The 16,083-nt window shown below is 43.3% G+C and overlaps 1 protein-coding gene across 1 annotated transcript; it reads right to left on the reverse strand.

Moving 5' to 3' along the window:
• Positions 1–743: 743 nt before the first annotated feature.
• On the reverse strand, positions 744–4,624 carry LOC109110771 (extracellular calcium-sensing receptor-like). The gene is made up of 6 exons (XM_042775049.1): positions 4,095–4,624; positions 3,449–3,740; positions 2,409–3,236; positions 2,043–2,270; positions 1,746–1,869; positions 744–1,657 (listed from the first exon to the last, which is right to left on the reverse strand). The coding sequence occupies exons 1-6, from the start codon at positions 4,316–4,318 to the stop codon at positions 744–746; spliced, it is 2,610 nt and encodes an 869-aa protein (XP_042630983.1). The 5' UTR covers positions 4,319–4,624.
• Positions 4,625–16,083: the final 11,459 nt, after the last annotated feature.

Genomic DNA, 16,083 nt, shown 5'->3' on the forward strand with positions numbered 1-16,083 from the left:
CTATAATAAATACAGCCTTCCTTGAATAATCCTCAGAATCCTCAAGTGTCTTTTGCTCTGTGTAATGCTGTTAACTATATTCTAACAAAAGCACTGTTATATTTAATGTTTAATGGATGTTATTGATTATTAAATTATGATGGTTGGTTGACATTATTGACAATGTGCGTTGCACTGTAGGTCAAGACTATAAATTAGCCCTCCCAGACGCAGTGCAATAGAAGAAGACACGGTTATGAGACGTGCAAACAAAGCTGAACCAATAGAGTGTGGGAGTGTGTTTTCAAAAAACCACAAACAAACAGTGCTGTCATCTGTAAAGTCCCAATTATAGTCACGACTAAGTTCTTTTTCGTTCTTTGGTTAAGGGAAAAAAAAGTTCTATATATGGAAGCAGCGGTTTACTGTTAGTGAACATTCCGACACTGCTGAGAGTGGCATTTATTTGAATGTGTTAATATGTGCTGCATGCTTTCTTCTCAATAATGAAACAAACACCCAACAAATATGACAGTGGTGAGAAAACAGCAGTTTTCTCAAGAAAGCATCTGAACATCTGATCATTTGCACCAGCTCTGTAATTGGCCCTCCAGTAAAGTCACATCACATCATAACTATTGCAAAAGCTGAATAAACAATATAAGCAAAATGTCAAATATATAAACTAATTTACAAAACTAATCAGTGAAGTAATTGACGATTAGTCAAAAGTTCACACAATTTTACACCGTAGTAATGTAAAACTATTTATTTTGTGTTTCTCTTCCCATGATGGCATTTTTAGTGTTTCTCTCTGGATGTAAAAGGATGATGTAGCACTTTGGGGCAAATATGGCCACCAATAATCCAAAACTAGATGCTAAAATAGCAAATATCTCTACAGCCACTGCATATTTCCCTGGAGAGCTCACATATGCTGGAACAAATGCAATCCAGACAGCACAGAAGATCAGCATGCTAAAAGTGATGAACTTTGCTTCATTAAAATTATCTGGAAGATTTCTTGCCAGGAAGGCTAAAAGAAAACTTACTGCTGCCAACAGTCCAATGTATCCCAGCAGCATAGAAAAACCAGCCACGGAACCAATAGCACATTCATATACTATTTTAGAGCGAGTATACTGGTTGTTTTTATGTGGTGTTGGAGATGCAGTTGATAGCCAGACTGCACATATCACAACCTGGAGGGCTGTTAGGACCAAAACTGTGCATCTTTGTTGAGCTGCTCCAAACCATTTCATCGCTCCTTTTCCTTCTGGTCGAGATGACTTGAAAACAGCTATTACCACCATAGTCTTGACCAGGATGCTGGAGATACACAGGACAAAGCTTATGCCAAACACAGCATGTCTTAACTGACATGTCCACAACTGTGGCCGGCCAATGAACAGCAGCACACACAGGAAACACAATTTGAGTGACAACAGCAGTAGGAAGCTGAGCTCTGAATTGTTGGCACGAACTATGGGAGTGTTACGGTGAAGAGCAAAGATGACCATAACAAGAGCACAGATGCAGGTGCCAAGCAGAGATGCAGTGGTCAAGGAGATGCCTAGAGGATCCTCATAGGACAGAAACTCTACTTCTTTTGGGACACACTGATCCTTATCTGAATTCGACCAGAACTCATCTGGACAGACTGTACACTCAATAGCATCTGTGAGTGATAAATGAGAGAAGGTGTGAATTGAAGAGTTAATTACTTTCAAGTTATATTCAAATTTTGCCAACAATAATTTCCTCACTTGTTGTATTAGATATTTCTCCATCTCCGCATGGCAGGCAGTCAAAACAGCAGACAGGAAGGCCCTTTCTCCTGGCTTGTCTAGTGCCTGGTGGGCAGCTCTCACTGCACAAAGACCTTGGGGGCTGAAAGAAACATCATCTGCTATATATATATTTTTTTTTAATGTATTGCATTTTTCATCTCTTACATAATAACAAGCTTTCCATTAATTTATCCTTGTTTGTCTAATAGCTTTGACTTGTATATAGATCATAAAACTGCAAAAAGGATGACATTAACATGTACTGTTTATTACTTTTTTGGTCTCAAAGTTCCAGTATATTGAATCATCATCCAGTGTGAGCACCATCTCTGTTGCCGCCCCTTTATTTACTACACCAACTGTGTGAATCCTTATCGATCCATCAGAGTTTGGCTGCCAGTTCAGCACATCATAGATGGCCAGAGCATCTCCATTCTTATCAAATGACACATGATCCCCAAAACCTGTGGTGAAGTTCACTTTTTGTAGGTAGTGTACCAGCTGTACAGTTGGTAGGCAGGACAAGTGTTAAATGTTTATATGAAATTTGAAAAAAAATATAGAGTACATATTTTGCTTTTACATCTTCAGCTCTTCTATATGCCTGGAGAGAATGATCACTATACTTGGGGGTCTTACCTGCCAGGGTTTCAGGTTGGTTTTATCAGCACAGCTGTTCCCACTGAATGGTCCTCTCCCCTCCTCACACTGCATCAGGTCATGAAGTGCATGTGCCAGGGCATAAACTGCCTTATAGACATTATAAGCTGCTCTCAACCCCGAAACATCAGTGTATGGTGTGTCAGTGTTGCTCAGATCCTCCTGTCCTGTACACACCTTTTTCACTTGCTCTCCATCTATTGCTCTACCCCAATTTTCAAAACTACACCTGAACATGTTCTCCCAAAAAATCCTTACTATATTATTTTTTTGATCATTGCTGGGACGGAGACGTAGAAGAAACTCACGAAGCCCCTGAATCTCTCCACGCCTGATAGCAATGCCCAGTGTGCCCCCCAGGATGGGTAGGAAACGTGGAGTGTGATATACAGGAGAGGTGGTCCAAGCTTCACTCGCAATCCACTGTCTGCCTGTCATGTTCTGCAACACCACTTCCTCCATCAAAGGTATCAGAAAGGATGAAGTTGAAAAAACAACAACCACTCTAGCTGTAGAGGCCTCAATCACTCCTGTTATACGTTGAATGTCTCTGAGGTTGTTATCATGGGGAAGTATTTCAGAAAAGGCAACACAATGCCCAAACAGTTGCATTTCCTGTTGAAATAACTGATCAGCATAGATGCCATAGTCATCGTCACTGTAGATGAGACCAACCCAGGTCCATCCAAAATGCCTCAAAATCTGAACCATAGCACGCACCTGGAAGGCATCACTGGGAATTGTTCTGAAGAAAGAGGGGTACTTTTTTCTGTCACTCAAACAGGAGCAGGTGGCGTAGTGACTAACCTAATTAGTTAGGGAAAATGGAGAAATAAATAAAGACATGAGACAGAGAAACAGAGTGATAATCATCAGTGCTTTTTTGTATGTGTTTGTTTGTTTTTCAGACAAAAGCAATTTCGGGAAAAAACAAGTTGGCTAAATAACATGGCTAAAAAACACAAAATACATAGTATATTTTCTTTTACTTTTTTTCTTTTTTTTTAATGTCATCTTACTATAGGTACTCGAAACAGCCCCAGAACATTAGAAATTGCAATGGAAGGAGTTGAACTTGGATCCCCCACAATCCCAATGACCGGAGGAGGGCCAGTGCAGTTTAAATTGGAGAAGGACTCCTCTGTTCCACTAGCCAGGGATATGGCAGCCCGGAATGCTATTCCTAATCTCACACAGTTGTCATAAAGATGGTAACCAAGAGTGATGTTAGGCAGCAGGTTTGGATTCTTATTGATCTCATTTACTGCAAAAGCCATGGTCTGTGCCTGCTGGAAGATTTCTATATTAAATCTGAAAAAAAAAAAAAAAATAATAATATAAATGTTGGCATGGAGTAATAAGATATTAGTAATTAAAATATTAATTAATACAAGCATTAGTACACAGAAAATACATTTGAGATCAAGCATTACTCATGGAACCATATTATGCAAACGTGGTTATACATATATATATATATATATATATATATATATATATATATATATATATATATATATATATATATATTATCAGCGCATAATTTGAAGTGAGCTTAGGTAAAAGGAGGCAAGTAGAACTTAACATTAATGTAATTATTATTATTATTTAATTTATTTTTTTTTTTTTAGTTCTGTAGTCATAATGATCCCAGACCAGACTCACTTTTCACAGTATGGTGGTTCTGGCTCCATTCTGAAGCTCAGCTCTGGGAACACTGTGAAAAAGTGAACATGAAATAGGCCTCCAAGTATAAAATCTCCGTCCTGTTGCATTCCATTCAACTTGAAGCGTCCCTGGAGCTGACAGGTACCTGATTTGAGGATTGAATCGGCAGAGATACAGTTAAATGACAGGTATAGAAAAATATACAGAATGATCCACATCATCTTGCTGATCCACTTAGCCACTCTACTAACTAATTTCTGATGAAGCTTGTGTGGGGTGTTGCTTTAAAAGAGCAGCCGATGCCAAGTGGGCATCCCTGGAAAGCAGGACGTCACTCTCCAATCCCTCCCAACATAGACAACAGTATTGATGGGATAAAGGACATTTTATGCATGCATATTTAACTGCTGTTGATTGACTAATGTGAAACAATTATCTTACACCAATGATCAATTATATCTACTATTAATGTTTTCTTCTTGCAAGTGTTTTATGTATTTATTTAATTTAATTAATTTATTATTTTTATTTTATTTTATTTTTTAGAGTGTCCTCTAGATGTCAGTCATGCATTTGACTTTTTCTGAGCAATAAAATTTACTGTGGTGGCAGTGATGCAGCATATTATGAACCATGGTTAAGTGATACTATCAAGTACAAAGGTATGAAGAATGTTATTTATCAGACTAAATGATTACTATATGCATATATCTGTCAGAGTCTGTACTGGGCAATTTCAATAAAAAAAAAACCCTTTGTTTATGCTATAATCTGTGTAAAAGTCTGTGTTTTGACCAGAATTAATTAATGATTTGGTCAGCTATCATGTTAAATTAATTGCACATCCTTCCAGGGGCAACATGCACTTTGTGAGGGGGTACAAACTGGGGGGAGGGGCGGGGTAGGTGTGTGTGTGTGGGGGGGGGGGTGATTTGGGTACACAAAAGTACTGTGTACAGTACCTGGTACATGGTACTTTTTTCAGTACCACCTCAGCTTAGGCTCCAAGCGAGCCATACCATTACCAAAATGTGACGTGTAAACCCTGCTGATCACTGATATGCCGAAGAGAATTGTCACTACCTGCGTCATTGAACTTGTGACAAGGATCAAACGCAACTTTTTTTAAACTAACACAACAGTTTCGTATGAGCACAACTTTTTTAAACAACGAAATAATGGCTGTTTCGTGGTCTGTTGAGGAAGTAAAGATATTCCTCTCGTTGACAGCCAAGGAGCCGAGAGTTTGATTGGACATTAACTCTAGGTAACGTGATAAATTGTTGTGGCCACAAGGTAATTTTGACGCCATGCGATGTGAAGTTATGACCCCATGTTGAGGGAGCTACATATTTTTCCCATGGCCATGAGCAACCTAGGATTATCTGGAAAATGTATAAATTAATATTTTATTTTAAATTAAAAATGATAAAAATGCAGAATTTAGAAATGAGAATTTTACCTATATAGGCTATATTAGTTTGTGTGCCATGTCACCTAGACAGCATTCAAATTAAGTTTGTTATGAGTAAATGTTAAAAGAATATGTAAGAATAGAAAATAAAATAGGCTTACAAGAAAACATTTTTATCCATACCACATTCTTGTAAATCTGTTAACTGATCTTTTTTCCTGTAATATTTGTATATTATTATTATTATTTATATATTATTATATTATATTATTTTATTTTTATATTCATTGTCATGTATTGGCTTTATTGTCCCTTCATTTTGAACTCTTTACATAATGTTCTGAATAATAGATATATAATATTCTGATAAATGTAAATGTCTGATCATGGCAATAAAGTTTTTGTCACGGAGTCACAGCCTGCACCCTCTCCACATGCCACGCCTACTCATTCACAATCACCGGAATTCTGATTGTGTTGTGATTGTGATTGTGTCCGCCATTACTCCCCTACACTATCCCTCCGCGTTGGCAGCCTGCATCAGGAGGACATCACGTTCATGGTGCTGGAGGACTCAACCGCGGACATCATCCTGGGACGCCCCTGGTTAAACGCCCACCAGCCGCACATCAAATGGACAACCGGTGAAATTCTCAAATGGAGTGGTGAATGTTTTGAGAAGTGTATTACTCATCATTGCTGGGACGGAGATGTAAAAGAAACTCACGAAGCCCCTGAATCTCTCCACGCCTGATAGCAATGCCCAGTGTGCCCCCCAGGATGGGTAGGAAACGTGGAGTGTGATATACAGGAGAGGTGGTCCAAGCTTCACTCGCAATCCACTGTCTGCCTGTCATGTTCTGCAACACCACTTCCTCCATCAAAGGTATCAGAAAGGATGAAGTTGAAAAAACAACAACCACTCTAGCTGTAGAGGCCTCAATCACTCCTGTTATACGCTGAATGTCTCTGAGGTTGTTATCATGGGGAAGTATTTCAGAAAAGGCAACACAATGCCCAAACAGCTGCATTTCCTGTTGAAATAACTGAGCAGCATAGATGCCATAGTCATCGTCACTGTAGATGAGACCAACCCAGGTCCATCCAAAATGCCTCAAAATCTGAACCATAGCACGCACCTGGAAGGCATCACTGGGAATTGTTCTGAAGAAAGAGGGGTACTTTTTCTGTCACTCAAACAGGAGCAGGTGGCGTAGTGACTAACCTAATTAGTTAGGGAAAATGGAGAAATAAATAAAGACATGAGACAGAGAAACACAGAGTGATAATCATCAGTGCTTTTTTGTATGTGTTTGTTTGTTTCACACAAAAAAAAAATTTTGAAAAAAAAAGCAAGCTATACAATACAACCCGTAAAAAAAACAAAATGAATTTTCCACCCACCCCTACTCATTCACAATCACCGGAATTCTGATTGTGTTGTGATTGTGATTGTGTCCGCCATTACTCCCCTACACTATCCCTCCGCATTGGCAGCCTGCATAAGGAGGACATCACGTTCATGGTGCTGGAGGAGTCAACCCCGGACATCATCCTGGGATGCCCCTGGTTAAACGCCCACCAGCCGCACATCAAATGGACAACCGGTGAAATTCTCAAATGGAGTGGTGAATGTTTTGAGAAGTGTATTATTCATCCAAGAAAGCCCCAACCTAGAATTCCCTCAACCTCTGAACACCTTCCTGTTCTGTCCACATCTGTGGAAAGTTCGGAGACTAATGTGAAAGTGGAAATCCCATCAGCGTACCGGGCATTCCAGGATGTGTTCAGCAAGCGATTGGCTACAAGTTTACCACCTCATCAGCCATGGGACTGTGCCATCGACCTCCTGCCTGGAGCGACCCTCCCAAAGGGTCGGATCTACCCACTGTCCATCCTGGAACAGAAGGCCATTGAGGAGTACGTTCAGGAAGCACTGCGCCAGCTATTTATTCATCCATCTACGTCCCCTGCCGCTTCAAATTTCTTCTTTGTGGCCAAGAAGGATGGAGGCTTGAGGCCGTGCATTGACTACCGTCATCGGACCTCTCAATCAGTAAAATTCAGTTATCCCCTTCCTCTGGTCCCAGCAGCTTTGGAACAGCTGCGAGGCGCTCGCATCTTCCCTAAGCTCGATCTTCAAAGCTCCTACAATCTCATCCATATCAGAAAAGGTGATGAATGGAAGACTGCCTTCATAACCCCACCAGGACACTACGAATACCGAGTTATGCCGTATGGCCTGTCCAACTCTCCGTCCATCTTCCAGAATTACATGAATGAGATCTTCCGTGAGTACTTCAATCGCTTTGTCATCATCTACATAGACGATATCCTGATATACTACTGTGACATTAGAGAACATGAAAAACATGTAATCCAAGTTCTTCAAAAGCTCCGAGAACATCAACTTTTTCTGAAGTTAGAAAAATGTGAATTCCATACCACCACTGTCCAATTCCTAGGCTACATAATCGACCAGCAGGGTATCAAGATGGACCAGAGGAAGGTGGAAACCATCCTGCAGTGGCCCTTACCCAACACCGTGAAAGAACTTCAACGCTTCTTGGGCTTTTCCAACTTCTACCGATGCTTTATTAACAAGTACAGTATTCTCAGTGCTCTCCTCACATCTATGCTCAAGAACCAGCCCAAGTCTCTATCTTGGACAACACCTGCCCAAGAAGCATTCTCCCAACTACAACAGGCCTTCCTATCCGCTCCGATCCTGGTTCATTCCAATCCAGAGCGGTCCTCCCTCAGTGGCAGGGTGACCCCCCAAGGCTCCATCCATGTGCCTTCTACTCTAAGAAGTTATCCCCATTCCAAGTCATTACTGATCATCGCAATCTTGAGTATCTCAGAGAAGCCAAACGCTTGAATCATCACCATGCCCGATGGGCTCTCTTCTTCACCCGATTTAACTTCAAGGTTACCTATAGATCAGGTGACAAGAACTGTAGAGCGGATGACCTTTCTCGCCTTTACCAAGCTGATCCTGAACCATCCGTCCCTGAAACCATTCTCCCTCCAGCCATGCTTGTTAGTCCGATCCAGTGGACCCTCAACCAACAGATCATCAATGAAAATTGACAAAACCCTGCTCCGCCGGGAGGTCCAGAGGGGCGTCTCTACGTTCCTCCAACTCATCGTCAGCCCCTCCTGGATTTAACCCATACATCACCGGGCTCTGGACACCCAGGCAGGAGAAGGACCCTCTCGCTCCTAAAACAACGCTACTGGTGGCCCTCCATGTCTCTGGACGTCTCTCGATATGTGCGAGGATGTTCAGTCTGTGCCATTGATGACACCCCTAGGAAGCTACCAGAAGGGAAACTCGTGCCTCTGCCCATCCCCGAGCGACCCTGGATGCACATTGGAGTGGACTTTATGACTGATCTTCCCCCATCCCAAGGATACACAAGCATCCTGATTGTGGTCGATCGATTCTCTAAATCCTGCAAACTCATTCCCCTCAAGGGTATGCCTACTGCTCTACCGACGGCAGTTTTCCGCCACTTCAGACTCCCAGAAGACATTGTCTCGGATAGAGGTCCCCAATTCATCTCTCACGTCTGGACAGCTTTCTTCCATCTCCTAGGGGTGTCCATCAGTCTCTCCTCCGGATACCATCCTCAAACCAACGGCCAGACTGAACGATCCAGGAAGTCAGGAGATTCCTGAGACTGTATTGCCATCAGAACCAGGACAGCTGGAGCCAATACCTACACTGGGCTGAATACGCACAGAATTCACTCCATCAAACCACCACTGGGCTCACCCCATTCCAATGTGTCCTGGGCTATCAGCCACCTCTCTTCCCCTGGTCAGGTGAGCCCTCCGAGGTTCCAGCTGTCAACCACTGGTTCCAGCAAAGCGAGAGGGTCTGGGACTCTGCTCATGTGCATCTCTAACAGGCAGTCCGGAGACACAAGGAACAAGTCGACGCCCGAAGAGGTCCCACTCCACATTACCAACCTGACCAGAAAGCTTGGCTATCCACCCGGGACATCCGTCTCCGGCTGCCTTGCCGTAAGCTGAGCCTCTGGTATATTGGTCCATTCAGCATCGAGAGGCAGCTGAACGAAGTAACCTACAGACTCAACCTCCCTGCAAACTACTGTATCTCACCTTCATTCCATGTCTCATTACTTAAACCTCACACTGACCCTTTGTCTCATCCCTCCACAGAATCTGGTGATGATGCGGTACCTCCTCCTCCTGCCATCGGTGAGACTCAGAACATCTACCGGGTACGGGCCATCCTCGACTCCAGACGACGGGGTCCACAGCTGGAATACTTAGTGGACTGGGAAGACCATGGCCCCGAGGAACGATGCTGGGTGAACCGCAACGACATCCTGGACCCTATTGTACTTACCCAGTTCCATCAGGAACACCCAAATTGTCCAGCTCCTCGGGGTCGTGGCAGACCTCGTCGTCAACATCCCGTCCGGTCGTCGGGAGCCGCCCATGGAGGAGAGGGTACTGTTACGGAGTCACAGCCTGCACCCTCTCCACATGCCACGCCTACTCGTTCGCAATCACCGGAATTCTGATCACCTGTTCATCATCACCAGGCTCTCAATAAAGGACTATCACTTACCCTCACTCCTCGTCTGGTCTTGCACCAATCTCCATGAACTTACCTGTACTCTCATTACCTGTGCTGTTCCCCTGGATACCTATTGTTCCTGTTCTTCATCAGTTCCTCTGTGCATTCTTCCGATCCTGTTATCAAGAGACATTACTACCTGAGCTAAGTCATATTCTTCTTCATGTCAAGATATTTCCTGTTACCTCACCTGTGTCTGAAACCTCTGTGACAAACACTGTACATACGTTCACCTACCTGTGTTCCCGTCTGTGTCTTGACAGTTTTGACTTTACAACAAGTATTTCTGTAGCCAGCAGCCTATGTGATGATAAACAAGTGTATGTTTTCATTTAGAAATATATAGCCTAGATAAACTCTCATGCATCAAGCCCTTGAGAGCATTCAGATGAAGTTTGAATAATGTGTTATTATTAATGTAATGAGGGGGAGGCTGAAGCCGTGTTAGAATCCATATGTATGAGTTTATTGGAACAGTTCAGATCAGTGTTGAGAAAGAATCAGAGTCGAAGGCAAGGAGGTCAAAAATACAGTAATCAGTCCAACCAGCAAACAGGCAAAAGGGCAATCCAAAAGGCACTAATCTAGAAAACAGCCAAGAATGGTCATACACTTGGCAAACAAACAATACATGAGAAATGCTTGATAAGGCAGTGGAACTGGAAATACTTCACAAGGAACAAGAAATTACTGTAGAAGCAGCAGAGGAAGCAGTTCACAGTCAGTACTCGGGCAAAGGCTCCTTCTGCTGGTATTACAGAATTACAGACTACAGGCATTACAGACCTGTAAGGTAAATTGGGTTTCTCTATTGGACACAATGTCTTCAGAGTTTATGGTTTACCTAAAGACATTGTGTCCGATAGAGTGATAGGAGTAATAGGGTTTGGGCTGTTTCCATGGCTGTAGGGAGACCCTTGAGAGGAACCAAACGACAGGACTTAGAGTAGTGATCAATGATAACCAGAATAGTTGTGAAACCATTGGAGAGAGGCAGGTCAGTGACAAAGTCTATTGACAGGTGTGACCAAGGACGTTGGGTAATGGGTAGTTATCAGAGGAGGCCAGAAGGTAGTTCATTGGGGGTCTTGGACTGTGCACAGATATATCAGGATTTGACATACGTTACTACGTTCTTGGTCATTGATGGCCACCAGAAGGAGTTCTGCAATAAATGCAGGGTACAAGAAATTCCAGGGTGTCTCGAGCTCAGAGAGGTGTGGACCCATTGCATGATTCATTGATGTAAAACATGTGTTTATTTGGGGGACAGTTTTCTGGTAGTGGTTCTTGCTGACGGGCCCATTGGATTTCTTCCATAATGTCCCAGGTTACTGGAGCAATGATGACAGGTGGGGAAAGGATAGATTCTAGTGTGATATTGTCTGTAGATGAATTGTGGTGTCTGGATAGGGCATCTGCCTTACTGTTCTTAATGTCAGGTCTGTAAGTGACTGTAAACTGGAAAAAAAGACTTGAATTGGGTTCAGACGTTTGGCACCCATCAAATACATCAAGTATTTGTTTACCCGGCTGACCGTGACATTGTGACAGGACGGTTCCAATCCCACAATCAGATGCATCTACTCCCATTATGGAGGGGAGCTTGGGATGAGGATGCTTGATGATCAAGGCCATGTAAAAAGTGTTCTTGAGTTTAGTAAATGCTTAGGTAGCTTCTTCAGTCCATTTAAGCTTGTATGGTTTGCCATTCAACAGTGATGTTAGGGGAGATACAATCATACTGCAATTTTGACTGAAACAGATGAAAGTTTGCAAAGCTGAGAAATCTCTGTAATTCCTTGACCATGGTGGGATGTGGCCATTCTGTGACTGCTTGGACATTTGAGTCATCCATCTCAACACCCTGGTGACTGTTGTTGTACCCGAGGAAAGATGTTTGCTTGACGTGGTACTCACATTTCTCTGACTTGACATACAGCTGGTTATCCAGTAGATGGGAGATTACTGTTTTGACATGGTGGATGTGTTCAGATTCTGACTTGGAATAAACTAGAATATCATCAATTTAGGCTACTACATACTGATTCAGTAGATCACAGAATATTTCATTGATGAATGATTGGAAGACTGCTGGGGCATTAACAAGACCACAGGGCATGACTTAATACTCATAGTGTCCCCTCCTAGTGGTGAGAAAGACCATCTTCCAGTTGTCACCTTCACAAATCCAGATCAAGTTATAGGCACTTCTGAGATCCAGTTTAGTGTGGATCTTGGCCTCACGTAGTTGCTCTAGTGCTGCAGATACCAGTGGAAGAGGGTAGTGAAACTTCATGGTAACATTATTCAGATCGCTGTAGTCAATGCATGGCCTTAAGCCTCCATCCTTCTTCTCTACAAAGAAAGTCCAGCAGTAGCTGTTGAAGTGGAGGGACAGATAAATCCAGAATTCAAGGCCTCTTCAATGTAGTTTTCCATGGTTTGAGTCTCACTGCGTGAGCGTGGATAGATTTTACTTTTAGGGGGCATGGCATTTGTCAACAAGTCTACAGCACAGTCCCATGGTCAATGAAGTGGTAACTCTGTGGCCTTAGTCTTACTAAACACTTCACTGAATTCATGATGACAGCAGGAAACCTTCGTAGCTAAAGTAGTGTTTAGGCTTTCAATGCTTGTAGTCAAACATGGCTTAATTATGGTGCAGTGCATGCAATGGGTTTGACAAAATTGAGACCAATGAGTTAGCTCACCATGATACCAGGAGATAACTGGGTCGTGAACCGATAACCAGGGGTATCTAAGTATAATCTTGTGTCTGGTGGGTAGTTGGAACACTGGGCTGTGGTAATTGGCCTGTTCTCTTCTTGGGAGTATTTCACAGAAGGGTATCAATCTTTATAGTGAGAGTTACATATTCAGAAAATGAACATTTCTCACCTTTGCAAGCCAGTTCAGTATATAGATCGAGGTTCAAACATTGTTGAAACAGACTTTAAGGATATGTCGTTCCAGCCACTTTGAGAAGCGAACATTCTGAACTCAGCATCTGCAGCTGTGTGGTTACCTTGAAACATATATATCCTTATAGATATATCGCTAGCACTTTATTTTACAATATGTGTACTTCCCTGGTGCATACATGGTAAATACCTTGCACCTACATGCAAATGAGCGGTAACACAAGGTACTTAGAGTACCTGAAGTGTATGTACATGGTAACAAATAATAAACATGGCTGTACTTAACAGTCTTACATGCATGGTAATTAGTTTGTACACACAGACAAGTGTGGGTAATAACGGTCACTTACAGGTAGTGCCAGTACATGGTAACTAATTAGATACTTTACTGTACTTACTAAAGTACTGTATATATAAGGTAAATATGTAGTACTCATGGACAAGTGGGTACAAACAAGCACGTCCTTACAGTATCAGTATATGGTAACTAATAAGAAACATTACTGTATATACAGTACTAATGGTATGTGCATGGCAAATGTGTAGGACCTACGGAAAAATGTGGTATTATGCGGTAACAAACAAGACACATACTGTACTCGGTATACACGGTACGCTTGGTAAGTCCTAACCTTACCTAATAAAAAGAACTATTTTTCAATTGCTTGTGTAGGACTGTTAATGCTTAACTACTCTCAACAACAGCACTTACAAAGTTGGAAGAACTGGACATTCCTGTGTAATGTTTATGTTAAATAGTGCACTTTATTTTACAGTCCTATTTCCATATACTTCCTATGTACAAACTTGTGTATGTACTTATTAGTTAATGTACAGAATAAGTTATGTGGTACTCAAGTTGGGGTTGTATAAACATTGACCAAGGTACTTATTGAGTAATTAATGGTAGGTATAAAACCAGTTCCGGATGACCAATGAATTGGGATCTCGCTTAGAGAGACCAATCTACTTCAATTGCAAACTAAACGAGCCAATGCACATTGGCATGCAATTATTGCATCCAGCTGCCGCTGATCACAGCGTGAGTATAAGTAGGCAGCAGATGCAGCAGATATTCAGGTTTTTCGCATCGGAGCCGAGTGCTCCGAGTGCTCCTGGCTACTCTATTGAGAGAAGAAGACTGAACGAGTTCAGCGCGCTCTTTAAGAGCTCTTCGTGTTGGTGGTACGCCGCTTCAGCAGTAGTGTCCTGTGTCGAGTGGGTTGCACATATCAGGCTGCACTACCCCTGTTTGTGTGGCAGGCGGCCATCTCCCCTGTGCGCTTCAGCATGCTAAAAGAGCTTTTTCCCTAAAAGAGCATTCACGGGTGCGTCTTTTTAAAGATGATGTTGCGTGGCGAACACGACGTTACGTTACTTTTTAAAGACGATGATTGTCACGATCGCTGCCTCACGTGTCTGGGCATTAAACACACTGAGGTGGCGTTTGTGGTTGAGTCATGTTCTCATTGCGGGAAGATGCCCGTTTCGGAGCTGCAAACCAGGCTCTCTTTCCTCCAGGGGGGTGGAGCTCCGTTGCATCAGCTGCAATCTAGTGCTTGTCCTGGCGGCCGACAGGCGAGAACAACCACTGGCAAACCCACAAGGGAACCAACTCTCAGGCCTGGGTGCCTTTCTTCCAGAAGGCCTCACCACCTCTTTACTGCCAGAAACCGATCTGCTGGTTCCTCCTCCCTCACCACCTCTCGATGATAGTGCAGCTAGGGGGATATACAGGGGGCCCCCCGTGGAACGCTCAGTTGCGATGCAGTTGTGTCCTAATACCGCCTCCACACCCGGCAGGGCCAAAATTTTGAATCCCCTCTCGGGTCTGTAGGTATTCGTCTGGGATATTCCACCCCAAAATTAAAATTTTGTCATTAATCACTTTCCCCCATGTCGTTCCAAACCTGTAAAATGTTTGTTCGTCTTCGGAACACAATTTAAGATATTTTGAATGAAAACCGGGAGGCATGTGACTGTCCCATAGACTGCCAAGTAAATAACAGTGTCAAGGTCCATAAAAGGTATGAAAGTCATCATCAGAATAGTCCATCTGCCATCAGACGTGCAATCTGGGTTACATGGAGCGACGGGAACACTTTTTGTAAGTGAAGAAAACTAAAATAATGACTTTATTCAACAATTCCTTTGTCAACAGTCTCCTCTGTGTCTCTCTATATCACTGTATGCTACGTATGCTCTTCTGTATCAGCCACGCCACAAGGATGCACTGTTTTCTTTCAAATCAAAGCTAAATACACGTAAAAAACAGCGTATCCTTGTGGCGCGGATGGATGAGTCATGTGCAAACACAAGGACATGGTGTTCTCACACCTCAGCCTGTTGGGCCTTCGGGTCAACTGGTAAAAGAGCAAACTCTTCCCGACACAGAGGAGCTCTTTTTTCAGTATGGAGTTGGACTCGGTCGAACAGACAGCATGCCTCACGCAGGAACATGCTCAGTCGGTGTTGAACTGCTTGAATACATTCAAGAGCAGGTTGGCAGTCCTACAGAAACTATTTCAGAGGCTCCTGGGGCATATGGCAACTATGGCAGCAGTCACACCACTAGATGCTTCATATGAGACCGCTTCATCACTGGCTTCATGGCCGAGTCCTGAGGTCGGCATGGCAACGCGGCACTCACAGGGTCCAAGTTACACCGGCCTACTGCCAAACCTTCACCACGTGGTCAGACCTTGTGTTTCTCCGGGCAGGAGTGCCCCTAGACCAGGTCTCCAGGCATGCCTCGAGTTGCTGGCAGTGTACCTTGCCTTGATCCGTCTCAAGGGGCGGTTACGAGACAAGCATGTACTAGTCCGCATGGACAACACTGCAACCATTGCGTACATCAACCGACAAGGTGGTCTGCGCTCCCGTCGCATGTCGCAAATCGCCCGCCACCTCTTCCTTTGGAGTCAGAAGCATCTGAGGTCGCTTCATGCTGTTCACATTCCTGGGCTGCTGAACTGGGCAGCCAACGAGCTGTCTCGAGCTGCGCTCCCGGAGAATGGCGACTCCATCCCTGGA

Source organism: Cyprinus carpio, chromosome A18 (genome assembly GCF_018340385.1).
Source record: "Cyprinus carpio isolate SPL01 chromosome A18, ASM1834038v1, whole genome shotgun sequence".
Lineage (NCBI taxonomy): Eukaryota > Metazoa > Chordata > Actinopteri > Cypriniformes > Cyprinidae > Cyprinus > Cyprinus carpio.